The 25,739-nt window shown below is 40.3% G+C and overlaps 3 protein-coding genes across 5 annotated transcripts in view; 1 reads left to right on the top strand and 2 right to left on the bottom strand.

The window, feature by feature from the left end:
* LOC133009189 (septin-7-like) overlaps positions 1 to 10,547 on the top strand; it is a 44,051-nt gene extending 33,504 nt beyond the window's left edge. For 2 of the 3 annotated variants that reach the window (XM_061076611.1, XM_061076609.1), the window contains exons 9-13: positions 4,174 to 4,225; positions 4,677 to 4,802; positions 6,011 to 6,146; positions 7,019 to 7,164; positions 8,254 to 10,547. In XM_061076611.1, coding sequence (XP_060932594.1) covers positions 4,174 to 4,225; positions 4,677 to 4,802; positions 6,011 to 6,146; positions 7,019 to 7,164; positions 8,254 to 8,293 — 500 coding nt within the window. In that variant the 3' untranslated portion in view covers positions 8,294 to 10,547. The remainder of the gene's footprint in view (positions 1 to 4,173; positions 4,226 to 4,676; positions 4,803 to 6,010; positions 6,147 to 7,018; positions 7,165 to 8,253) is intronic. The other variant, XM_061076610.1, reaches the window with a different exon arrangement.
* Positions 10,548 to 13,342: 2,795 nt separating this feature from the next.
* Positions 13,343 to 13,987, bottom strand: LOC133009616 (C-C motif chemokine 4-like). Its single transcript, XM_061077144.1, has 3 exons — positions 13,892 to 13,987; positions 13,678 to 13,804; positions 13,343 to 13,564 (listed from the first exon to the last, which is right to left on the bottom strand). The coding sequence occupies exons 1-3, from the start codon at positions 13,953 to 13,955 to the stop codon at positions 13,483 to 13,485; spliced, it is 273 nt and encodes a 90-aa protein (XP_060933127.1). The 5' UTR covers positions 13,956 to 13,987; the 3' UTR covers positions 13,343 to 13,482.
* A 10,484-nt stretch (positions 13,988 to 24,471) lies between these two features.
* On the bottom strand, positions 24,472 to 25,219 carry LOC133009615 (C-C motif chemokine 4-like). The gene is made up of 3 exons (XM_061077143.1): positions 25,119 to 25,219; positions 24,905 to 25,031; positions 24,472 to 24,791 (listed from the first exon to the last, which is right to left on the bottom strand). The coding sequence occupies exons 1-3, from the start codon at positions 25,180 to 25,182 to the stop codon at positions 24,680 to 24,682; spliced, it is 303 nt and encodes a 100-aa protein (XP_060933126.1). The 5' UTR covers positions 25,183 to 25,219; the 3' UTR covers positions 24,472 to 24,679.
* Between the last annotated feature and the right edge of the window lie 520 nt (positions 25,220 to 25,739).

The raw sequence follows: 25,739 nt of genomic DNA, 5'->3' as shown, positions 1-25,739 counted from the left end.
ATCCCTCACTAAACAGGAAAAGGTTTAAACAAGTTTTGTTTAAAACCTGTATGATCATTGTATCTTATAGGGATGCCACTGTATCACTGCTAACTAAGGTATGAAAAATTATTAATCATATTTCAGTATAAAAAAAGATTCCAACAAATGGATTATGTCAACTTCAACTTCCTCTCAAAACTGGATACTAACTCCAGTGCACCACACACATGCACATTTAAAAAAAATTGCTGATAGAAGATATTTAGTCTCCTTCCCTAGAATAAGGAACTCATGTTGCATATCCCAGTAGGGAAAGTGAACATCCTGGAGAACTGCTATGTAGTCTGCAAAAAAGCTAGGTGCACACACTTCACAGATCCTAGCAACATCTGACTTACAGACACCCACTGATCCCAATCTGACCCCCTAAAGAAACACACCCACACATAAACACTATCCTGACACAGTTATAGTTGCATGTGTGTGACAGTTATCACACTGTAGTATTTTGCTCCATCAGATATTTGCATAATCTCACTGGAGCCTTCCTGGTTAAATAAAGAATATATAAATACAAACAAAAATCATTGTGTTCCCAGATCTCAGCATATTAACATGTAGAGTATAATTATAAGTATTACTGATGAGCTTGATGGCAAAAATAAGACCATGTGGTAAATAGGGATTGCCATGTGAGGTGCATTTGATGATATTTACTGGATTCTGACAGGATTCTTGTCTGGACATGTTAAACTCATGTGCTTTAAAAAACACACCGAGTTATTTTGTCCCAGGTCTGATGCTGTGTATAGTCATGGAGGAAACTAGAGGCTGTTTGGTGCTGAAGCTATAGCTGCAATAGAAACATCACTCTAATGCTGTGGTTCCATTCTTTGCTCCTATGGTATGAAAAGCAGCAGTTTACACTCAGCCCTGATTCACCACAGGATTCAGCTCACTGTCTTGTTTGGGTTGAATCCGTTGTGTTGGGGCAGGTTGAGAAAGGTGTGCAGGCCTCAGTGTATCACTGGACCAAGGACTGGGATCCACCATCCTAACACATTGCTTATAGGTTCATTTGCAGTTAATGTTTGCGTTGACTTAATGTTTTTTGCATTAGAGCATGTAGCGGCTCATTTAAGACATCAAAATAACACTCCGTATCATAAATTCTCAATCATTGGCACACTTGGAATTTTTTAAGTCATACTTTTTAAGTGCACACACATTCACACACAGAAACACATGTTGTTGCATGTTTCAGTGAACAGCTTGATCCATTAAACCAGCGCAGTTCATCATCATGGCCTTAATAAACACTGCTAGTGAATATGAAGAACTCAGGCTCAAAACACCTGATGAACAAAGACTGTTTTCCATTCATGTCCATGTCTGACTGATTGACAGACTATAAACTGAGGTGACATGGGTTAACACTAAAGTATGCATCAGGTATTTTCTGCCATTCATCACCCACTAAGATCTGCTTACTGAGTGTTACGACCCACTTTTGTCCTATGACCCTTGACCCCACTTAGCTCCTCAACTTGTTCCCTAGTTGAGACTTTCCACAGCTGGTCATGCATAGATCCTCATGTAACACCCCCTCCAATAACCACACTCCCTCTGCAAGCCTCTTTAGACAGTTAACTTGGAAACATGCAGGCGATGGTGTTGATCTGGGCTGAATCTGGGCCAAACTTGGACTGGTTTTGGGTCCAAACCGGGCCAAGTCTGAGCCATGATATACTCAGTTGCTCCAGACCCAGATTTAGCCCCCTCCACCAGGGTCAAGCAGTAACTGAAAAACCATACCCCTCCCCTCCGTCAGAGCTCCCTCCTCTAGAAGAGACAGGAGGTCAATGGCTGGCTTTGGATGCCAAGAGGCGGGACTGCTTAAGTTTCATCAATGGTAAGGTGTCCTCCTTATTTGCTCCCCTCATGATGAAGGATGGAGGCTAACCAATAAGGAGCAGCATATTTGATGCAGGCTGGATATCCGCCACACACATCCTCAACAGCAGTATTTGCAGTACTTTTCCAGATTCCCATCTGACCATGTAACCGTGTCTGTGCTGTGAGACAAAGACTCACAATTATGGAGATTTTTTCCTGTCTTTATTCAAGAGTGTGGTCTTTCAGTTTGGGAGCATGACTTGTTGAATTTATGTTAATATTGTATGTATATAAACCCAAACTAATTTATAAAATTGTAGCTATTATTATAAAATAAAAAGTATGTGCGCTCGTATATAAAATAACTGTCTTTGAGGAGAAGAAGGGGAGAAACCTGAGAGTAGACGATTCACCAGCGCACAGAAAGCAGCCCGAGTGCAGAGAAGGGCTTGAGCTGGAGCGCAGGAAATCAGGGGCTATTTGAGTGCAAGGGCAGGGCTGTGATGAAAAGTAATACAGAATCTGAACAAGTCATGCTCTCAACTGAAAGACCACGCTCGTCAATAAAGATAGGAAAAAAGCCCCATACAAAATCATCTAACTGTACTATGTTGAAAAAATACCAGGTGTGTATGTTGTAGTCCGACCAAGAGCTCCTGTTTGTTCTAAGTGTGTGGCGTCAGTGTGTTCAATAGTAACAGGCTGTGATCAGATAGGAGGCGTTTTTCTTGGGCTCCAACACCAAACTCAGCTGTGATTCTTGGTAGTGTCACTGAACAGGATGTCAGAGAAATACATCTACTGGCTTCAACAAATCTACTACTGAAATGAATACTATTCAAGGGAGACTCCACAGAATCGCTCAATTACCTCCGCAATGGAGGTTTTGTTTTTACCCCTATCAGTCTGTTGGTTGGTTGGTTGGTGTGTAATTTCTCAAAAACTACTTGACAGATTACCATGAACTTTGGTCAAAGGATGGTGACTGGGTCGGGGGTCATCCTTTTCATTTATTTATAAGAAAAGTAAATCATGGATCTTGATTTGGCATTTTAAGGGGACAAATATTTTTGTATTTGTCCAATTCGATGGAGATGCAAATCGGGATACAGTGAATTTAAATCAGGTTTCATAAAGGGACTTTTAGGCCTTGGCGTAGGTATGCGCTCTACTGAGTGCTATTCTGTTGTTTTTGTTTTTTTTTGTATTATAAAGAAGAGATTAAAGTTGCATTTATTAAATTTATTTTTAATGTAAAGGTGGGTCAATTGTCGTTGTCTCTGTAAAGTGAAAAGGCTCACTCACAGGAATTTAGAGAAATTAAAGTGTTTTGCATCAGTCTCATTCATATTGTTTAAAGAAGCAAGTCTGGGCCTGTGACCTGCTGAAATGTGATGTCGCAAAAATGTGAACACTATTAAGGTTGTCTAAAGAAGATTAAGGAATTCAGATAATAAATCCATAGTTGCGCAAAAATATGTAAAAATTTGCTTAAACGAAGGTAATAGCCACCAAGCTGTAGACCAAACAGGGCTTTAGCTGTACAACCTGTGAGGGTATTGAAGTGAGCAGTTATGTGTTTTATTGCTTAGAATAGCAAGGGTGTTCTAGTTTATTGTAGTCTATTTTATTCCAGAAAATATCCATTTCGTTTTTCTTCTCAGCTTTATAAAAATGATATTGAAACCCATTAGAATGCTCATAATAAAACAATCCTATGTGATCATGGCCTGACGTCTCTTTGCCCTTTACTGTATTCTGTGAATGTGCCACCACAACTGATATTGTTGTACATCTAAACAAGGGCTACAGCTCAGCGTCTCTCCCTTCCTTTTGTTACTGATGCATAAATTTACTTTACATGCTATGATCATGTATCTATTGAGATTAATGACATTCATTTGAACTGGATGGCGTTATGCTTACAATTTGTTTTCCTTTGTCTGTTTTACTATAATATGTGTATAGATTTTTCTCACCGAAAAAAATAATAACGTGTGTTTTAGCTGGGACTGCCTCTGTATATGAACACTTAGCCAGAGATGAACCACAGCAACTGAACGCAATTTACCCAAATTTCATTTCAGTTATGTCACACCTGAAGGACAGTCTGTACAAATATCTGTAGAAGATCACCCATTCATGCTTGCAATGCATTTTTATTGCTGTTTCTCTTGAGACTAGTTAATAATGATTGTGATTGTTACTGTGAAAAGTATTTATGTGTAGTAATTGTGATGTGTGTGTGTGTCTCTGTCCCCTCTCTGTTTTCCTCTCTCTCCCTGTGTGTTTCAGTGGAGAATGGCGAACACTGCGATTTCACTGTGCTCCGCAACATGCTCATAAGGTGAGGCGGGTTCTGCTTGTCTCGATTCACCAAACTTTTAACTTTTGATATCAAATTGGTGTTTGTAATGGAAGGTTTGCTTGGCCTATGGTAATTCCCGGAACATTTTGTGGTCGTGATCGACTTTGTCACTTACATTGAGTCTCATCAGCCGCTGCTAATATTGAACATATTGAATTACCAAATGTTATACCACTCTTTCCTGGACCCTTAACAATACACAGACAAAGTGTGAAAAAAAGTTGATGATGTTCTCAAGATAATGTTTACACGGACAGACTTTTTTGGTAAATTATTAGATTGATACATTTTTTGCTCTTTCAAATGCTTGTGTAACAATAGTCAAAGTTGGATTTACTGCTTGTTGAATTAGGTAGTAGGTTTATTGTGTATTCTAACAGACAAGCCTTCTGGATTAATGTTCCTGATTGGTTTCTGCTCCTTTCCATAGAACCCATATGCAGGATCTGAAGGATGTTACCAACAATGTCCACTACGAGAATTATCGCAGTAAGAAACTCGCTGCCGTCACCTGTAATGGAGTGGACAATTCCAAGACCAAGGGACAGCTCACAAAGTATGTTCTTGCTCAGTAACCTTAAACCTTCCCGGTTTTTCAACACACATAATATTTTACCTGTTGCCCTGTTAGACATAAATACTGAAGCAGGTCAAAACCAAAATCTTTGAGTGAGGCAGTTTTGAGGAATATGTTTTGAAATCGTGAGGCTGACAAAGATAATGATTACTTTAGGATTGCTGGAGAGTTTCAGTACTTTTTTGGGAGAGGAGACTTTCACTCGAGTCTCTAGATTTGCTGCAGAGTACCTCGCTAATGCTTCTCTTTGCAGCAACAGAAAGGGGGTTACGCTTAGAAAATAAGACCCTGTGGAAAGCACGTTTATTCTATTCTCTCAAGGTGAAGTCCCATATAGCAACTTATAAATCATGTGACAAGACAAAAACATTTGTTCTTTCATAAAATGTGCTATCATTAATCTCAGTGTTGTAAATCACAGTCTTTATAAAGCTTTTTTTCCTCTATTGGATGGGAAATAATTTCTCACAGGTCAAGTGCTCAAAACATATGTCTAGTTCTCAAATGCTTAATTTAAAATGTGCACAAGGGATGAAAAATTATTTAACATGAGAAAAATGTATTTATGTATATGGGAATAAATCCTCACATGTATCACTGTCGAATCTGAAATCATCTATATTCTGATCTTAGATTTTGGTTCAGTGCTTGCTTTCTGTCCCACAATGACCTGATTCCTCATAAACATATTACTGCCCCTAACTCAGCCCCAGTCACGGGTCAGCTGTGGCTGCAGGTCAACGGTTCAATCTCAGTCTTCCCCATTGCGCATGCTGAAGTGTCCTTAGGCGTTGCTTCATAAGATGGAGGAAACTCTCTCTCTCGCTCTGTCGCTCTCTCTCTCTCTCTTTCTCGTTTGTAATCTGCACAAAACACTATGTGCAGCTCATTGGGATCATTTTATAATAAAGATTGCCTTGTAGATCAAATCTGAACAAACGGCTCACTGTGACTGAATGAGGCAGAAACACTGAATTGTATTATTACCTTAGTGAAGAAGCAATTTTCATAGTGGATCAGCTGCGTCTGGCTGAAACTGACCTGACCATTGACCCTGCTGCTGGTTCTGTGGATCCAATCCAATCAGTGGTTCACTCAGACAGCAGGAGCATTAAAAGTTTACTGCAGAACTAGCAGTATTGATCTGATCCATTGGCCACTAAATACCTAATGTCCTTGATCAACAGGAGTCCCTTGGCACAGATGGAGGAGGAACGGAGGGAGCATGTGATGAAAATGAAAAAGATGGAGGCAGAGATGGAACAGGTTTTCGAAATGAAGGTGAAGGAGAAGAAGCAGAAGCTGAAGGATTCGGAGGCTGAGGTGGGTTTGAGGATTTGTGTGTTTCTCTGGCTCAGTGAAGCAGCAGCATTTTGTGGCAGTTTCAGGTTTGGCGGGCTGATGGATGAAACCATATTTGGGTGATTTAAATATCACTTTCATTTTATTTAAATTATTTTAAGCAATTGGTATTGAAAGGTTCACACCATGAACAATGACCGTTCTGGAGTCTGATTAACTTGCAGGTATCTGTTTTATTTCAGTAATAGACAGTATAAAGAGATATCTATGATGCAGCTGTGTGTTGCAGCTCTTAATGAATGTAGTAATATTAAACTTATTAAAGAGCCTGGAGCTCTGGTTATAAGCAATGTTGGACATTAAATACACAGACGATGTAACATAAGAAATCAACTTTTGTCAGTATGGACAAACCTCGTTAGAACAGGTAGAAGCCTGGCTAAACGCCTGGAGTAACCATTTTCATCTAAAGCAATCACAACTCAAACACCAAGAAACTAAATCAGCATGTCCACAAAACACACAAGCTATACCTGCACGATTTCATCGATTAATTCAAAATATGTTACCAAAAATTGTTTTGGGAAAATTAAATCTTTCATTGTATGGTGCCATAAAGCACTTTTCAGTCCTGCAAGAGTGAATGATGGTCACGATCACATCGGTAGTTGCTTTAGCTTTAAACTGCATCTTCATAAACTCTTTATCAGTTGAGGGAATTTGCACAGCTACTAACTAAGCAAACTCAAGCCCAAAATAGTGTTGTAGCTACTTTATGTTTCTTAGCAGAAAAAACTGATCAAAATCAGATGTATAAGTGAATGAATGAGTGGCACGCAGAAATTGAGGCTGTCTTGACAGTGACTGAATGTGTGATATTTTGTGCCCCTCAGCTCGAGCGACGGCACGAACAGATGAAGAGGAACCTGGAGGCGCAGTACAAAGAGCTGGAGGAGAAGAGACGAGTGTATGAGGATGAGAAGGTTAACTGGGAGGCTCAGCAGAGAATCCTCGAGCAGCAGAAACTGGATGCCTCCAAGTCAGTAGCACATACACTGTTCTACACGTTTCATTCGGGCTGTCAAAAGTCCAAAAATTATGACATCCTGTATGTCTTTAATATAATATATAGAGTGATTGATTTGTTTTTGTCTGTTGCTGAATAAACAATCCTGAACCTGTGGCAGTCTATTGCTACTGCCAGCACAAAGGTGATGGGGAGAGCAGGAGAAAAGTAGTTCAAGTCTCATTGGGTCTCTGTGTTGCCTCAGATTATTCTGAGCAGAGTGATGGAGTAAGGCTACATTCAAAATGCTGTTTTAGTTTCAAAACCGTGTTTTGTCTCTATATCAGTTTTAATCCTTGTCCATACTAATGCGCCTGAACATGCATTTCACATGACTACTCCCGTATACTGGGCCTACCCGCTGGACATAGGAATTGTCGCAGATTGCTACAATATTAGCAAATGCATGTGAAAAGTTGTATGATCGTAAAATGCAGAGTTTAACTGCAGAACAACTGTTAGTAAAGATAACAGGGTCAGCCACAATTGTTATCCATTTTGTCCTCTACACTGGTAGTTGAGGATAATACCAGTTATTTTCCTCCTGAAGGGAGTCGTGTAATAGGAGCTTGACAAATCAGCAAAGGCTTCCTCGTGACCAAAAAGACCCAATCAGCATGCAGTTGTGAAAGTAAACTAAATTGTTGCCAGCAGTGTTTCCAGACTTCTCAATTTTATCAGCTCTAAAACTCCAGAGTAGAGTAGCAAAGTGGACACCAGGTGTATCTGTAGCAGCATCAATGTGTTTTCAAACGTATTCATACTAGCGTGGAGGTAGACTAACAGTATAAAAGCATCTCAGAATCACCAGGGCCACCGCGAATGAAAGAATCTTAGCTATAGCTCTAAAAGTCATTATGTAGTTGTTCACTTTGGCACACTTACTTTCAGTTTGTTAGAGGCTCAACAGATTCCACTGACCTATAAAAGAAATAGCTATTGCTCTTTATGACTTGTCACTTTATGATAAACCCTTTCGTCCATGTCAGGAGTTGTTCCTATCTGATTGGTCATGAGATGATTGATGTAATGTTCTCTGTGTTTACTCTGCTTGTCACACAGGACGATGGAAAAGAACAAGAAGAAAGGGAAAATCTTTTGAAGTGAGACATGTCCTGTTCCTTCAGTTTTACGCAACCTAATTTTCTCTTCTTCCTCTTCCTCATGTCTACTGTGGCCCTCAGAAAACACACGCACACACGCACGCACATGCAGATATATATTCAACTTATTCCATAACATTCCTCTGTGTTGCATTTAACACGGACACCATTTACACACATTTAGATATGCCAATGCCCACATCTCCCACATGCTTATCTCTCTGCAGGGTTTTACAACGTGGGGTAATTGTTTTCATTTTCTTGAGGAATGCATGTGTCTGTGAAAGTCTATTTTCCTATATTTCCTGACAAAGAGGAGAAGCCTGATTTCCTCTGAGAGTCCAAAACACGGGGCAGGGACCATGCATAGCAATTTGTACACATGTAGTAGTTGTACATTCTCTAGATATTCGTAGATGGATAGATGTACTATCTCCCTCCTCAATGCCCTCTTTTTTTATTGTTCTCAAATATGTTATACAAGAGAAACCACACTCAGACATCCAGTCACAAGGAGCTTGGTGAGAGTGTGTTCGGAGAAGGGCGAGTGGACAGTATGTGAGTTAAGGCAGGATAACTGAGCGGCAGGCGGCAGCTGTGGAGGACAAAGTCAGGTGGAAGGAAGGCCCAGGTCCCACTAACAGAGTGGCTCAATGAAATGGATCTGTGTGTCTTGGTAACAGCTCATTGGTTAATTAGCTGTTGAACTGAATAGTAAGACACTTGCCAGCTGTGAACATGCTAGCCTTACTTCACTTCCTCCTCTCATTTGTTTCTCTGGCTTTTGCATTATTACTTCCAAAGGTTCCAAGTGTTAGCCAGCAGAGTTGTCAGCTCAGTTAATGGGTTGATATTGATATGATATTGTCCCTTTACAAGTTAATTGCTCCATTATGAAATATGTAGATAAGTGAAATAATTATTTACTATAACACTTACTTGTACCAGACTGTTATCTCATAACTGTCTAAAGTCCGTTACTTTACTGTGGAACCGTTAAAAAGCAACAGAGATGATTCCATTAGAGGTAACAGGTGATCGGCCAGTGGAGCAGACCAAACTTGACACTAAAACAAAATGCTTCTGTTTTTATATGCTGGTGTGAAGTGACAGGTGTGTGGTGTTAAATGCTATGTCTGAGGTCATAGATAGTGTCTGTCTGAACCATACAGACAGGAGAAAGGAGATCTGGTTTGACAGCAGCCTGAATAGTGTCATTGCAGTGCGTGTTTCCTATTTAAATAAAAGATATTATGCAAAAGCCTCAATGGTGTCTACAACTTCACAGGTTACAGTGATTACAAAGATGTTTCATATTGTGATGTAGATGGTGGATGTTGTCATAGACCTGAACCCCACTGTACAGATTATATTCCTCTCTTTCTCCCTAGATTTCCCCGAAAGGCAGCTGTTCAGAGATGTTTGCCAATTCAGCCATAACCTTGTCTCTGACTAAATACTGACAAAATATTACCCCATAGCTTTGTTGTCAAACAGAATAACAATTTGTCCAGGTCTGAGCCAATTCCGAGTAAGAAAGCAGCACACTGTGCCGCAGAGTCTAACCTTTATTAAAACGTTCCCAGAGTTGTCATGTTTTATTTTCATATGATGATGCTAATACTATATGCACGGTTAACGCATGACACCTTTTTCCTGTAGTTTTCTTTAATAACTCCTTGATTACTCAGTTATTTTTAGTATAGTTTTTTAAACTACCTGGATTAAGAGCAAAATGCTAAAGGGACAAACCTTATACCCTCAACACGTTAAATATTGCCTGTTTGTTTTTGATGGAAGAGCATATTATATGTACATACTGGAGGCTGCTCAGTGGCCTTTGTTTTATTGCGGTGTTTATTTTTTTTTATTTTTTTTTAGGAATAACAACAGAACTTGTACTCTGGACAGAACTCCTCAAGACCCCATGAATAAATGTCCTTACATTTATACACACACACACATACACACACACACATATATGCCAAGAGTACATTTTCTCAGGACTGCTCCAATACACTAGACTTTGTCTTTAGGTCCAGAGAAAAGCTATTCTGTTGTTATACAAGATTTTAAAAAGTTCATTTTCCTTTTTAAATGCTTATGAACCACTCATCTTCTAATAACACCAATGGAGATAGATTTAAGTAAAGGTGGATTTTTTGTAATATTTTCTTTTTATATATATATATATATATATGCTGTACGTACACTGTTTTCTGCTTCTCTTCTTTGTTTTATTGTGTGTTCTGGCTCTAACTGTACATGTTTAATATTAAAGTTGACAAGGTTATGCTTTAATTCCCAATGTGTGCCGGTTCTCTTTTGTTAATACACCCATTAATTATCATAGAGAATGTTGTAGAAACCTTTGGGATCCTTATGGATGAGGTTTGGGATTAGGATGTAGTAAATATTCGATTAAAGATTTACCTTTATTGAATACTGAGACGATGGCATGCAGTTTAGCATCTAACCTGAATTTCAGAGTAAGCTACACATGTATAGATGTATATCGATAACAGTAGTATATTTACATACTCTTAGAGTGGGGGTTTTCAAAGTCTGAGTCAAGACAACCTACGCTGGATTGGGGGGGCCTCCCCAAACCCCACCTTAATTCAATTGCCTATTGCCCAATTTCTGAATGCCATGTGATCACCATATCTTGTTGATTCAATAGATACTTGAGCAATTGAGCAAAGATATAGATTTTTTACATAACGATAGTTGTTAATAATAAGGCTTTTTAGAAGAGCCAGACTGTAGTTAACAGACACATTATTTTATGTGTAACAAATAAACCATTGAATCCTTATATCATATAAACTACAAAATGTTAAATTGAGGCTATACTATCTAAACCTAACTATCCCCTGACCTAAATAAATGGTAAATGTAAACTAATCTGATCATATCTGATTCAGAAGGCAATGTGGTAACATCTGAAAACTGAAGCTTTCACAAGCTTCTCAGGACGCAAAAACAAGAACAGCCTGTGGCATCGGTTTGTGTGCAGATAAAGAAAACCTGCAGATTTTTTGATTGTGTCAGGCACACCGAGTCCTTTACGATGTGTTTCCACAAATGTCTCTACATTATATAATAGCCTACATCAAATATTTGTCTCATGACACACTTAACCACAATAAACAATGCTCATTTTATGGAATATTATATTTTTTAAAAGCCTGATTAAAAAATTACACTTTGTAAAATGATATGGTTTCCATATCATTGACATGTCTGCGTTTGTGGAACATACATATTTTTTACAAACAGAAACATCAACAGTTTTTTTAAGGTGAATTAAAGCAAAGTCTCAGAGACATAGATACTAATCTATGTTTCAGAAATGTTGGAGGTGATAGAAGTTTATTTTTCGATGTAATTTTAATTGTATAGAGTTTATCTTAGAAATGTTTTAATATGTCTGATGAAAATGGTGATATTACTTCTGTCATTATGCTTTAGTATTTCCTGTATTACGTTACAAGCATTCTAGCTAAATTGTTAGGATTGCTTTCGACCAGCAGCGGCCATCTCACAACTAAACTACTTGAATGCGGAGCTCACCATCCATTTGTCATAACCACAAGCTGACAGATTCCAGATGAAGGCGGCTTTTTATTAGCTCACCCACTCGTGTTTTCACCTTGGTCCGTTTGTTTGTTGGTTGTCGGCAGATGGGGTGTGGTACAATAATTCTGGCTGTGTTATTGCATATGGCTTTAATTTATCCAAGGGTGTGTATTTTTTGTGGAATTTTAAACTTTCCACCTATTTCCCTATTATATGTATTTTTGTCACTATATAAAAAGTACCTATTGTTACCTTCGTGTCAAGAAATGAGCCATTGCAATGCATTCTTACTGCTTTTTTTTTATCTCTCTTCCTGTAGTGGCACTATTTCAGTATAAAGAAATCCATTAAACTAATGTTTGCAACTGAAATTATGTGTTTGTGTAGATATGGACTTCAGAGAGTCGGATGATTCAAAAAAATGTGTGTACATGTTTGCACCCAGAGAAAGACAAATCAGAGAAATTAATTTGAGTAATGATATTATTCCTCACTCCCTGTCTCCCTGTCTCGCTCACACACATAAACACATCATCACCAATCCCACCTCTCACACACACAAACATGAAGTGCACGTCTACAGGTACACTCAATACAATATAATTACTGAAACCTCTATTTTTTGAATTTTTGAATATGAGTTACAGCATGCTGAGCTTTCTGTGTGTGTGTGTATCTATTGATATATCCAAGGCTGTGATAATATCAAAAACATGTGCATTTATCTGTGACATTTTTTATATAAAAACTGGGGGTGTCGTGAAAACAAACAGGAATTTTACAGGGTTAAAATCCCCCTACAGTCATTATAGATACGGATCAGCACAGATCTGTGCGTAATGTCCCAGCCTTAGAAGACACAAGAACGAAATGGATTGAATCCATATTTAAAGGCATTGTCCCGAAAATAATTGGCAAAAGTCTGTTGGTGTGCGCCCCGGGCCGTCTCCGGCTCCACCGGCTAAATATTGAATTTTTTCAATAAAAAAAATGTGGAATCACTTTTTTAAGGACTAACCCTTGATTAGTGGGTTTTACATTTTCAAATACTGCATATATAAATGTCCAGATGGAGAGATGTCCAAAACGCTTGACTCTACATAAGCATTGGCCCTGAAAGGTCAAGATGGTTTGAAACACTGGAATTATGAGCTATGTTCATTCCATAAATGTAGAGATCTTTCATAAATTTGGTTATGAATAATAAGTCAAAATTAGTGCAGACTGAGAACAAAGCTCAGACTCCAACGACAGCATTCTTAAATCTGTTCTCCTATACGGCTCAAAATGCTGGTGCGTAGTAAAAGGTGACATTACCATAATAAATGGATGCCTCATGAAACCATGCCACATCTGCTGGCCCAAAAAGATTTTAAATAAACATCAGACAACACATAGAACCATTTAAAACTTTATTTCACAGCTCAAAAAACATGACAAACAGTAACCCGAGTCAATGCAAACTGTCCACAGAAAAAACTTTGTCTTTTACAGCAATATAAAAAAATCATCAGATCCATTTAGATCTGCAAAACCAGACATGGTTATGTCACTATTATATTATTACACAATAATACATCGCTGATACGATTGTGCACCACCACCCTCAGTGGAGCTGATTGTAGACATCCAGAGCCCACACGAAAGTCTGTCTGTAGCAGATCTGTTTTCCTATAACTGTTTGGACTCTGCAAAAATGACAGAGAGAACAATTAATTTGATCCACCTTGTTTGGATGTACTAGGATGTCCATTTTTCTATTCATCTCATTATCAGCAAAAGACTTGACGGGCAGACTTACATGAATGCCTTCTTCAGACAGGTCTTGTCAGTCTTAGTTATGTTGGTCACACGTTTGATTGGTAAACGTTTTTCATAAAACTCATGGCAGCAGGTTTGAGGTGCTGTGCTGTGGCGCACTGCTTCGGCTGTTGGAAAGTAACCAGATGAAATCAGTACAAACATGTCTCTGAGCAAACTCTGAAGTCGATGAGCAACAAATAGAGATCACTTACGACCGGCATTGCAGCAGCAGACAGTGAGTAGCAGCAGTCCCAGGGTGAAGCAAAGAGTCTTCATGATGATGATGATGATGATGATGATGATGATGATGATGATGATGAGCTCTGTCTTTCTTCTTCTTTGCTGTGATAAACTCTCAGTTCTCTGTCCAATTTATAATAAGCATAATTCCCACCCCCCCAACACCTCCTATGCATTTCAACCACAGGAGTGCTCACGTGTCTGCTGCTGTCTCGATGGGAGGGAGGTTACGGTAAATTCACAGTTTTTTTGCTGTAGAGATTAAATCGCCTCTTGTACCACAGGAGATGGAACAGTCACGCTATCTTTACATCTTGGTTTCTATTCAGCGACAGGAAGAGTTATTTTGAACATTCATGTTCATCATAAACTTGTATTTGTTTTCAACAGCAGACAACAGCATTTTACTCAACAAATTAATAACATTTCAGGGGGCAGATATAGAGTTCACACAGACAGATCAAATGCACAGTATTTCCTAATAAGACATTTTATTGATGGATTTCAGAGAGCACACACCGACCTTAACCATATCCTTACTGGGTGAATACAGAGGCACTTTCTTAGTCACAAAGACAGACGTATTGTATATTGCATCAAAACACTTGGAAATGTAACATTCTACGGTCCAAAACGGGGTTGACTACCAAACTGACAAAGTAAGCAACTGTTTTGGTTGCCTTTTTTTTTATTTGATTGAAAATAAGTTTGTGAATATGCACCAGGAAGAGAACAATATCAGATGACATGTCAAGGGCCTTTAAATATGTCCTGCTTTATTAATTGATCCTAAGGCCCTCATTAATAGTGGTTGTGGTATTTCAAAGTTATTCTCATACATTAATGCATTCACTGAAATAATTCCACAACTGATCTACAGTAGGTGCCAGGTGTTTTAGGAACGTTTTGAAATACTTAGTAAAATGTAAATAAAGTAGGAGGAATGTGGGGTAAATATAGTGGCCCTGCAGCTTCCTGTATTCCCCATGCTCCCCGGTTAATCCAGCTCTGGATCTAGCCACAAAATAAGAACAGACCATACGAAACTGTACTGTGTGATCAGTATGGAGGGTTGGTGTATTGTATTTACATATACAGTCCATTTAGGGGGTTGATATAAAAAATCTAGATTACGTACATGTTATCCAAATATATTATTCAACGACCGTAAGGGGTATCAGGCTATTGACAACGTTTTGGTTTCATTAAATGTTTTGTAATTTAAAAAAAGTCTAGGGTTCAAGGTTTTGTAAGTACAAACTATCTTTAATCAGACGGCTCTAGGAAGTCACCAGACACTAAGCATGTCTGTGGCAGAACTTGGTTTCCTTCCCCTACTGATGGAAACCATGAAGTTATATAGATCTTATCACAGTTGTTGAGATGCGTACACACAAACAAAGGTTTAGAAATGCAGCAGTGACCTATTTTGCGATCACTGAGAACCAGTGGCGGCTGGTGACATTTTTTTGGGGGGGGGCGCACTTGGGCGGCGCGGTTTAAATAGCCCACCGCAATGAGAAAAAAAAAACTCCGGGGTGCTCCGGGGACCTCCGGTCCGGGACGTCCCCGGGAACGTGCTCCTCCGGGACCGTCTCCGGGACGTCCCCGGAGCACCCCGGGGAGGTGCTCCGGTGCGTGCTCCGGTCCCGGTCCCGGGACCGAGACGTCCCCGGACACGTCCCGGTCTCCGGAGCACCGGAGGGAGGTGCACCCGGGGAGGTGCACGGTGCTCCGGGAGGTGCTCCGGTCGCGTCCCAGTCGTCCCGGACGTCCCGGTCCCCGGAGAGGTGCTCCGGTGCTCCGGGAGGTGACCGAGACCGGGACGTCCCCGGGGACGGTCCCGGAGGAGCACGTCCCCATGCACGTTAACATGTGGGTAAAAATTTCAGCTGATTATTACTGATCAATAAAACTACACACACGACACAGTAAACAACAATGATTCTATCTGTCCACTGTCTGTCCTCTACCTGTCTCACTCAGTGCTCCGGGACCGGAGCTGCACCTCCGTGCAGATTAAAAGTATCTGCTAACTATGCAGCTCCTGTAGATCAGTGATAAGGTCTCTGATTGGACAGTCCTGTCAGCATGATGTATAAGAAACCCTTTCATTGGCTGTAGGCGCAAGTGAAGTGCGCCCATGGCTCGAACTGTCATCCGCCATTGAGAAGCTGTCCTTGCTCAAATGTTCCTGCCCCTTTTGTTGGCTTCCATAGACTTCCACTTGCCCGGCGCCCACAGGGAGGAGTGGCTTCTCTCTCAGTGATAACGAATGGCAAATATATTACCAAATATAATATATTAAGTGGTTTTTGACAGGGGCTTACGGTCTCCGGCACACATTTAACGCTTTAAAACAGTACATTTCTTATTAAATTATTTGATATATAATGTTTTTTGACATGTCATTTTTTTTTTTTTTTTTTTTTTTCATCTCAAAATTGTAGGGTGGGCGGCGCCCCAGCGCCCTGTATGACGAACCGCCACTGCTGAGAACCCCATTAATTTCCTCATCTGTAGTTTATTTCCATTACACCGTCAAATGTTTTTTATATGACATGTTGCTTTTGGAACATCTATTTGAGAGGTGTGGGTTGCATGTGTCTTTGGTGTCACACTTTGACCAAACTTATAAGTGAATGTCACTGTGAGTCACTGTGACAAACAGAAATGATGACATAGCTGTCAAACCCAGAGCTCCTTACTTCCTGTTTGATTCATTGCAAAGATATCAAACATATTTCATACAGTATTTCATAGTTCACTGTGCAGTCTGTGGTGTATCTCAATAGGTTTTTAAATTGTGATCAAGTGTTTGCACTTAAAGGTGAGTGGTGTCTTCACTTCATTACTGATTCTTTCAAAACATAAAATAAAATTCTACATATTTTGCTGGGGAAAATGTGTTTTGGGAATCTCCACTTGCTGCAACTGTGGATCATAATGTATGGTCATAGAGGAAATGACACAAAAATACATGTACAGTAAAATCAAGCTTGAATATCTTTATTGCACATTTCTCAATACAGTCACTTCAGATGTAATCAATTGCACCATGTTTGATCCTCTGAGTCTTAACATGAGCCCTTTAAAGCGGCATAATGCAAGATTCGCTCTCAGCTACATTCAGGCTCCCCCTACAGACGGGATGCATAAATCACTATCGTAATTACAAGAAGTCTCAGCCTCCCCATGCACACAGCTGTACATTTGTCGAGAAGCTGACAGAAAAGAAACCATCAACTTCACAAGATGCAGATGAAAACTAACATAACAAGCAAGTAGCTGACGCAGTGATCAATGTATCCAAGCACATTGAAATGTTTGGCTAACTTACTAAACCTTCATTTAAGTAGGTTTACCTGGAATAAGCAAGTCAACAACTTGACTTACACAGCCCAAGGTCAAGCAAGCAGCACAGCACAAGACATAGTAAACAAGTTATGACTTACTTTTCCAATAACAAGATTTAAGATTTTTATTGTCAAATGAACAGAGATAACATGAAGTAGTCACTGTCAATGAAATGCTTGGGTCACACACAGGGCTGGACTGGGAGAACAAAACGGCCCGGGCATTTTTTGGCTCAGACCGGCCCGCATAATTAGCCGAGCACATCTGCCATTAAATTGACGTAACTTATGTCTTCTAAATGTCTTAAAGTAGCTCATATTAAAAGTACTTAAGTATCAAAAGTATCTGGTGTTGAAATGTACTTAAGTATCAAAAGTACAAGAACTAAAATTAAAAATGCAAAGTGCTTTTTATAGTAGGTCTATACAGACACAAAACAACCCAAAATGTTTCTCCTCAAGATTTATCTCAACTGACTGAAAAATTACAACAACAATATGCATATAATGTATAATTTTACCAATTTTGAACCCTAGATGCTGAGGTTCAAATAGTAATGGACCAGTGCATCTGAACTTCTAATTAACTATAAACAAGTGCCTCTTGTGTCTGCCCAAGAACATTAATAAACCACAGTATAACCACTATACTATAGGCACACAAAATAAGACACTATCTCTAAAATAGTGTCTTATTAAGTAAAAGTCGTAACAAGATTTCTGAAGGTGAACCTGCGGAGGGATAGACCAACCTCTCGCCCACCCCCCCCCCACCCCCCCACCCCCCGACGGCAAACACGCCACCGGACCTGCACATCTCAGGAGGGAGTGGGGCAGCGAGTGAGAGAGAGAGAGAGAGAGAGAGAGGTGCGCCGTGGGTAGAGGCGTGCGACGCCAACCTCCGCTGCTGAAGTAACGAGCCAGTTTTGAGAATGTATTGAAAATTGAAAATGCGCGCTCACATGTCTGCCTCCACTCGCTCATCATTGTCGAGTCCTCCTCGCTCGTCTCCCGGCGCACCTGCTGCTGCTGGGCTGGTGAACCCGGCACCACATAGGTCCGTCAGTTTGGCACATTTAGCAGCCTCCACCTCCAGAGACTTCAGCTTTTTTTCCCATGCTTCTCAGCGCCACCCGGGCGTTTTTTTACTCTTATTATCCATTAAGTTAAGTTTCTGTCTCAGCAGCAGCCCGTCCCGCGACTCCCCCCGCCAATGCCATGAGGTCCCGCCTCACCCTAGTTTGTGTTGTGATTGACAGCACTGTCAGGGCTCTCTGAGCCTGTCAGCCCATGATTGATTGACAATGACAAACAATAGACCAATAATATGTGTCGATGCTGGCAACACACTGCTAGCCCTCTGTAGCCAATTGGCCGGCCCAATTGGAGGGAATTTAGAGAGGAAGAAGAGAAAAAAAACAAAACAACAACATAGCGGACCAGACCGGCCCACATTGGGTCAACGGCCCACCGGGATTATGCCCGGTATGCCAGATGGCCAGTCCACCCCTGGTCACACACTCTCTTTAAGCAATGCTCAGTAATTTCAACCCAAAAAAATAAAATAGAAATAGTATAAAATAGAATAAAAAAGAATAAAATAGAATAACAATGAAATAGATTATCAAAAATTTAAAATAGAAAATAAATATATACATCTAAATATATATCTTTACAGATGAATGTTCAATTTGTGCAGTAGTGCAAATATTCAAATATGCTTGTTATGGTGCTGGTGCAAATATGCAAATATTCCAGGGTGCTGGTTTGGTGGAGTTATTGCAGTTCAGAGGAGTTTAAAAGTCTTATGGCCTGGGGGACGAAACTGTCTCTGAGCCTGGTGGTGCGGGCCCGGATGCTGCGGTACTGTCGGCCAGACGGCAGCAGGCAGAAATGTTTATGGCTGGGATGAAGGGGGGCTTTTATAATCCCGTTGCTCTTCCTCCTGCACCACTGGGTGTAGAGGTCCTCCATGGATGGCAGCTCCGTCCTGGTGATGTGTTGAGCAGACTTCACCACCCTCTGTAGAGCCTTACGGTTCAGGGCGGTGCAGCTGCCTTACCAGGCGGTGATGCAGCCAGTCAGGATGCTCTCTATGGTGCACCTGTAGAAGTTGCACAGGATCCTGGAGTCCATGTGGAGCCTCCGCAGCCCGCGGAGGAAGAAGAGTCGCTGCCTGGCTGTCTTCCTGATTGAGTCTGTGTGATGGTTCCAGGTCAGGTCATCACTGATGTGGACCCCGAGGAACCTGAAGGTGCTGACTCGCTCCACCAGGGTCCCGTTGATGAAGAGGGGGGCGTGTTCCACTCCTTGTCCCTTCCTGTAATCCACGATCAGCTCCTTAGTTTTGCCGACGTTGAGAAGGAGGTTGTTCACCAAGATGTCAGGGCTCCGACCTCCTCTCTGTAGGCCTTCTCATCGCCGGTGATCAGGCCTATGACAGTGGTGTCGTCAGCAAACTTACTGATGGTGTTGGAGCTGTGGGTGGCCACGCAGTCATGCGTGAACAGGGAGTACAGGAGAGGACTGAGCACGCAGCCCTGGGGGGCACCGGTGTTGAGAGTCAGGGTGGAGGATGTGGAGCTGCCGATCTGCACCGCCTGTGGCCTGCCCGTCAGGAAGTTCAGGATCCACTCACGGAAGGGCGATGTTGAGCCCAAGGTCTCTGAGCTTGGTGACGAGCTTCAGGGGCACAATGGTGTTGAATGCTGAACTGTAGTCGACGAACAGCATTCTCACATGTGTCCCTCTGGTCCAGGTGGGAGAGGGCAGTGTGGAGGGTGAGGGAGATGGCATCTGCAGTCGACCTATTTGGCTTGTAGGCAAACTGCAGAGGGTCCAGAGTGACAGGGAGGGAGGAGGTGATGAAGGGTTGGACCAGTCGCTCAAAGCACTTCATTATGATGGAAGTAAGTGCTACTGGGCGGTAGTCATTCAGGCAGAGGATTTTAGTTTTCTTGAGAACAGGGACAATGATGGTCTTCTTGAAACATGCGGGGACTACAGACTGGAGCAGAGACATGTTGAAGATGTCTGTGAACACATCTGCCAGCTGATCTGCACACGCCTTGAGAGCTCGGCCAGGGATGCCATCAGGTCCAGGTGCCTTGCGTGTGTTGATCCGGTTGAGGGATCTCCACACGTCTGCCCTGGATATGACGGGGGGGCAGCGCTCCTCCTGGGCCTCTTCGATCTCCCCAGCCGGGGGGCTGCTCTCAAAGCGGGCGTAAAAAGTGTTCAGATCCTCTGGGAGAGATGCAGACACATCATCAGCACTGCTGGTCTTAGCTTTGTAGTCTGTGATGGTTCTCAGTCCGGCCCACATGTTCCTAGTGTTGGAGCCCTTGTAGTGGGACTCCACTTTGTCCCTGTACAGTCTCTTAGCACTGCTTATAGCACTCCGGAGCGCGTACCTGGACTTCCTGTATTCCTCCAGATCCCCTGAGATGTAGGCAACGGTCCTTGCTTTGAGTTTAGCATGGATGTCACAATTAATCAAGGGCTTCTGATTTGGAAATGTTCGTACAGAAATTCTGGGTACGACGTCTTGTAAATGTTCTTACTCAGCTACTTTCTCTTTTCGACCGACAATGTCCTCCTCAGTGTATTCGGTGGCTCTTCCATTGCGTCCACACTGAGAGAGGCCAGCTGGTTTTCTCTTTCAGCTAGCTGCTAGTTCCGACTCTGGTTGTTGGTGTGTGTTGTATTTTAACCGTAACGCAGGTCATAATGTAACGTATAAAAGCTAACTTGTATTGCATTAACTGGTAGCACATTAGCAGGCTGTGGACAGTTTAAAAAGGCCAAGGCTCTGCATCAAGTGAAGCAGTGGAATTCAGCCTTTGACTTCAAGCTGTCCACAGAAAAGATGAGGAGGAAGAATGTCTCCATGGACGAAGACACAGAGGTGACTGTTGTTATCATCACTGGCTTAAAGTAAATCTTCTTAGAAACTGTGTAATTGTCTGTGGTGGCTGTGGTGACGGCTTCAATCACTGTTTTACTTGGTTTAGGACTCTTTGTCTGAAGCACCTTTCCCAAAGGTTAAATAAGCCACTAACATCCACCTCAGTTTTCAATCATCATAAATTATTGATTATCAATTAGTTATCAACAAAAACAGCTCCAATGCACTAAATTTAAAGGGAGAGAGTTGGAAATGTATCATCCTTCCCTGCTTCCATGTGTTTTCCTGCCTTTTTTCCGCATTCCTGCTGCGTCCATGTCTTTTCGACATTCGTGTGCGTGTGTACGTGTTTTAAGGGGGGTAATAAAAAGTGTGGAAGTGTGGTAATATCTGAACTCTCGAACCAAATCATGAGAATCCTTTATTCAAACCAATTTTGGGGAAATTAGAGAGAGAGGAAGGATACTGAAAATGAAAACATCAGTATAAATGTTATAAAGTAATAAGAATTTTTTTTAATGCGAGTGTGTATGTGTGTGTAATGTATTTTAAAATGTTATAGAAAACTGCACAGTTCATTAATTTCATTCCTTGCAGTATTTGTATATCAATGGTCTGTATTCATATAGCATTTGTCATCCATGATAAATAAATGGGTTTTTAAAAGAGCCAGACTGTAGTTAACAGACACATTATTTTATGTGTAACAAATAAACCATTGAATCCTTATATCATATAAACTACTAATTGTTAAATTGAGGCTATACTATCTACACCTTACTATCCCCTGAACTAAATAAAACTGTTTGGTAAATGTAAACTAATCTGATCTTATCTGATTCAGAAGGCAATGTGATAACATTTGAAAACTGAAGCTTTCACAAGCTTCTCAGGACGTAAAAACAAGAACAGCCTGTGGCATCGGTTTGTGTGCAGATAAAGAAAACCTGCAGATTTTTTGATAGTGTCACACACACAAGGCCTTTACGATGTGTTTTCACAAATGTCTCAACATTATATAATAGCCTACATCAAGGATTTGTCTCATGACACAATTAACCCCAATAAACAAGCTAATTATATGGAATATTATATTTTAAAAAGCCTTATTAAAAAACTACACTTTTTAAAATGATATGGTTTCCAAATCATTGACATTTCTGCGTTTGTGGTTCCACATTCATACAGAACACATTTTTTACAAACAGAAACATCAACAGTTTTTCCATTGTCTCATCTTGCTCTCATCTTTCTCAACAGTACAATAAAAGACGATCGGGTTTCTGTCATTTCTTTACACTTTAGGTAAATTAAAGCAAAGTCTCAGAAACATAGATACTAATCTAGGTTGTAATGTCATTATTTCTGAGTCAGTTTTCTACTCTCATGAGATGTCTGCCTTGCCATGAGATTGTGTTTACTGTGTTAATGTGACAATGTCTGACTTCATGGGTTGTGATGATTTTGCTGACATTTTCAGAAGTGGTAGAGGTGATGGAAGTTTATCTTCGAAATGTTTTCATATGTCTTATGAAAATGGTGATATTACTTCTGTCATATGCTTTAGTATTTCCTGTATTACGTTACTAGCATTCTAGCTTAATTGTTAGGATTGCTATCGACCAGAAGCAGCCATCTCACAACTAAACCACTTGAATGCTGCGGAGCACACCGTGCACTTGTCGTAACCACAAGCTCAAAGCTTCCAGATGAAGGCGACATTTTATTAGCTCACCCACTCATGTTTTCACCTTGGTCCGTTTGTTTGTTGGTTGGTTGTCGGCAGGATCACACAAAAGAAAGACTCAACAGATCTGCATAAAACTTGGTCGAAGGGTGTGGTACGATTATTCTGGCTGTGTTAATGCATATGACTTTAACTTATACATGTGTGTGTATTTTTTGTGGAATTTTAAACTTTCCACCTATTTTCCTATTTTATGTATTTTTGTCACTATATAAAAAGTACCTTTTGGTACCTTCGTGGTAAGAAATGACACATTGCAACCCATTCTAACTGCTTTATTTTATCTCTCTGCCATAAGACCATAACATCCTGCATTCCACATTTTTATCCTGGCTTCAAATTTATATGTTTTACTATTTACCATCATATTGACCCATTTCCTCGAATCTGGTATATAAGTTAAATGCATACTATTTACTGGCTTCCTGTAGTGGCACTATTACTGTAGAATGAAATCCATAAAACTAATGTTTGCAACTGAATTAATGATGAAATTATGTCTTTGTGTAGATATGAACTTTAGAGAGTCGGATGATTAAAAAAATGTTTGTGTGTGTGTGTGTTTGCAGTTATGGCAGTATCCAGATGTAGAAAAATCAGAGAAATAATTTTGTGTTATGATATTATTCCTCACTCACTGTCTCACTCCCTCTCTGTTTCTCTCACAAACATGCATACATCATCCCCAATCCCACCTCTCACACACACAAACATAACTATTATTTTGTTGTTAATTGGTGTACATGAGTCACAGCATGCTAAGCTTTCAGTGTGTGTGTGTATCTATTGACATATCCAAGGCTGTGGTAATCTCAAATATATGTATTTGAAAATGATCGATTATTTGATATTCATGATGAGGACTGATATTTTAAATAAAATAAAATAATTAAAAGTGAAACAAATTATTAATATTTGTAGCGTACTACAGCAGTTTTAGGGCTTGAAGGTACAGAGGGTAGTGTTTTTATATGTGACAGTAAACTAAAAATAATAATTCGTAAAAATCAATGCTGCAAATCAATGACATATGCCAGGCTGTGTTAACCCTCCAAAAATAATCTCATTACCATGTAGTATATGGAAAATATTAAATCACCTTTTTAAGGATCAACCCTTGATTAGTAGGTTTTAACTTTTCAAATACTGCATATACTTATGTCATGATGGAGAGACGTCCCAAGCGCTTGACTCTCCGTAAGCATTGGCCCTGAAAGGTCAAGTTAGTTTGAAACACTGGAATTATGAGCCATGTGTTTTCCATATATGTAGAATTCTTTTATAAATTTGTTTATAAATAATAAGTCAATGTTAGTACAGCCTGAGAACAAAGGTCAGACTCCAACGACAGCATTCTCAAATCTGTTCTCCTCTATGGCTCAAAATGCTGGTGCGTAGTAAAAGGTGACATTACCATAATAAATGGATGCCTCATGCAACCATGCCACATCTGCTGGCCTAGAAAGATTGTAAATGAACATCAAACGACACATAACACCGTTTAAAACTTTATTTCACAGCTCAAAAAACACATTTATCTGTGCAGTATCTCCTTAATCATAACCCTCACAGATTTTAAAAACTTTAACACACTTGAAACTAATTCAAGTGTCAACATTTCTAAACCTGAGATACAGTAACCCTAGTCAATGCAAACTGTCATCAGAAAAAACTTTGGCTTTTACAGCAATCTAAAAAAATTATCAAATACGGTTATGTCATTATTATATTATTACACAATAATACATCTCTAATTCTTCTGTGTACCACTCCCCTCAGTGTTCTGGAGCCGATTGTAGACATCCAGAGCCCAGACGAAAGTCTGTCTGTAGCAGATCTGTTTTCCTATAACTGTTTGGACTCTGCAAAAATGACAGAGAGAACAATTAATTAGATCCACCTTGTTTGGATGTACTAGGATATCCATTTTTCTATTCATCTCATCATCAGCAAAAGACTTGACGGGCAGACTTACATGAATGCCTTCTTCAGACAGGACTTGTTGGTCTTAGTTATGTTGGTCACACGTTGGATTGGTAAAGGTTTTTCATAAAACTCATGGCAGCAGGTGTGAGGTGCTGTGCTGTGACGCACTGCTTCGGCTGTTGGAAAGTAACCAGATGAAATCAGTACAAACATGTCTCTGAGCAAACTCTGAAGTCGATGAGCAACAAATAGAGATCACTTACGACCGGCGTTGCAGCAGCAGACAGTGAGTAGCAGCAGTCCCAGGGTGAAGCAAAGAGTCTTCATGATGATGATGATGATGATGATGATGATGATGATGATGATGATGATGATGATGATGGTGATGATGAGCTCTGTCTTTCTTCTTCTTTGCTGTGATAAACTCTCAGTTCTGCGTCCAATTTATAATAAGCATAATTCTCACCCCCCCAACACCTCCTATGCATTTCAACCACAGGAGTGCTTACGTGTCTGCTGCTGTCTCGATGGGAGGGAGGTTACGGTAAATTCAGGGTTTTTTTGCTGTAGAGATTAAATCCCCTCTTGTACCACAGGAGATGGAACAATCACGTTATCTTTACATCTTGGTTTCTATTCAGCGACAGGAAGAGTTATTTTGAACATTCATGGTCATCATAAACTTTTATTTGTTTTCAACAGAGCACAAACGAGAGTAGAGCAGACAACACAATTAATAACATTTCAGGGGGCAGATATAGAGTTCACACAGAAAGATCAAATGCACAGTATTTCCTTATATCAACATTTTATTGATGGATTTCAGAGAACACACACCGACCTTAACCATATCCTTACTGGGTGAATACAGAGGCACTTTATTA

Source organism: Limanda limanda, chromosome 8 (genome assembly GCF_963576545.1).
Source record: "Limanda limanda chromosome 8, fLimLim1.1, whole genome shotgun sequence".
NCBI classification, from domain to species: Eukaryota; Metazoa; Chordata; class Actinopteri; order Pleuronectiformes; family Pleuronectidae; genus Limanda; species Limanda limanda.
The sequence above is the reverse complement of the archived record's forward strand: the minus strand, read 5'-3'. Positions and strand labels throughout refer to the sequence as shown.

Excerpts from the sequence above, each read along its gene's own strand:
- LOC133009615 (XM_061077143.1), bottom strand. The coding sequence starts at position 25,182 with ATGAAGACTCTTTGCTTCACCCTGGGACTGCTGCTACTCACTGTCTGC. Across the intron at positions 25,032-25,118 it reads CTGCTGCTGCAACGCCGGTC|CCGAAGCAGTGCGTCACAGC; the intron begins GTAAGTGATCTC and ends ACTTTCCAACAG. Across the intron at positions 24,792-24,904 it reads TGTCTGAAGAAGGCATTCAT|AGTCCAAACAGTTATAGGAA; the intron begins GTAAGTCTGCCC and ends TCATTTTTGCAG.
- LOC133009616 (XM_061077144.1), bottom strand. The coding sequence starts at position 13,955 with ATGAAGACTCTTTGCTTCACCCTGGGACTGCTGCTACTCACTGTCTGC. Across the intron at positions 13,805-13,891 it reads CTGCTGCTGCAATGCCGGTC|CCGAAGCAGTGCGCCACAGC; the intron begins GTAAGTGATCTC and ends ACTTTCCAACAG. Across the intron at positions 13,565-13,677 it reads TGTCTGAAGAAGGCATTCAT|AGTCCAAACAGTTATAGGAA; the intron begins GTAAGTCTGCCC and ends TCATTTTTGCAG.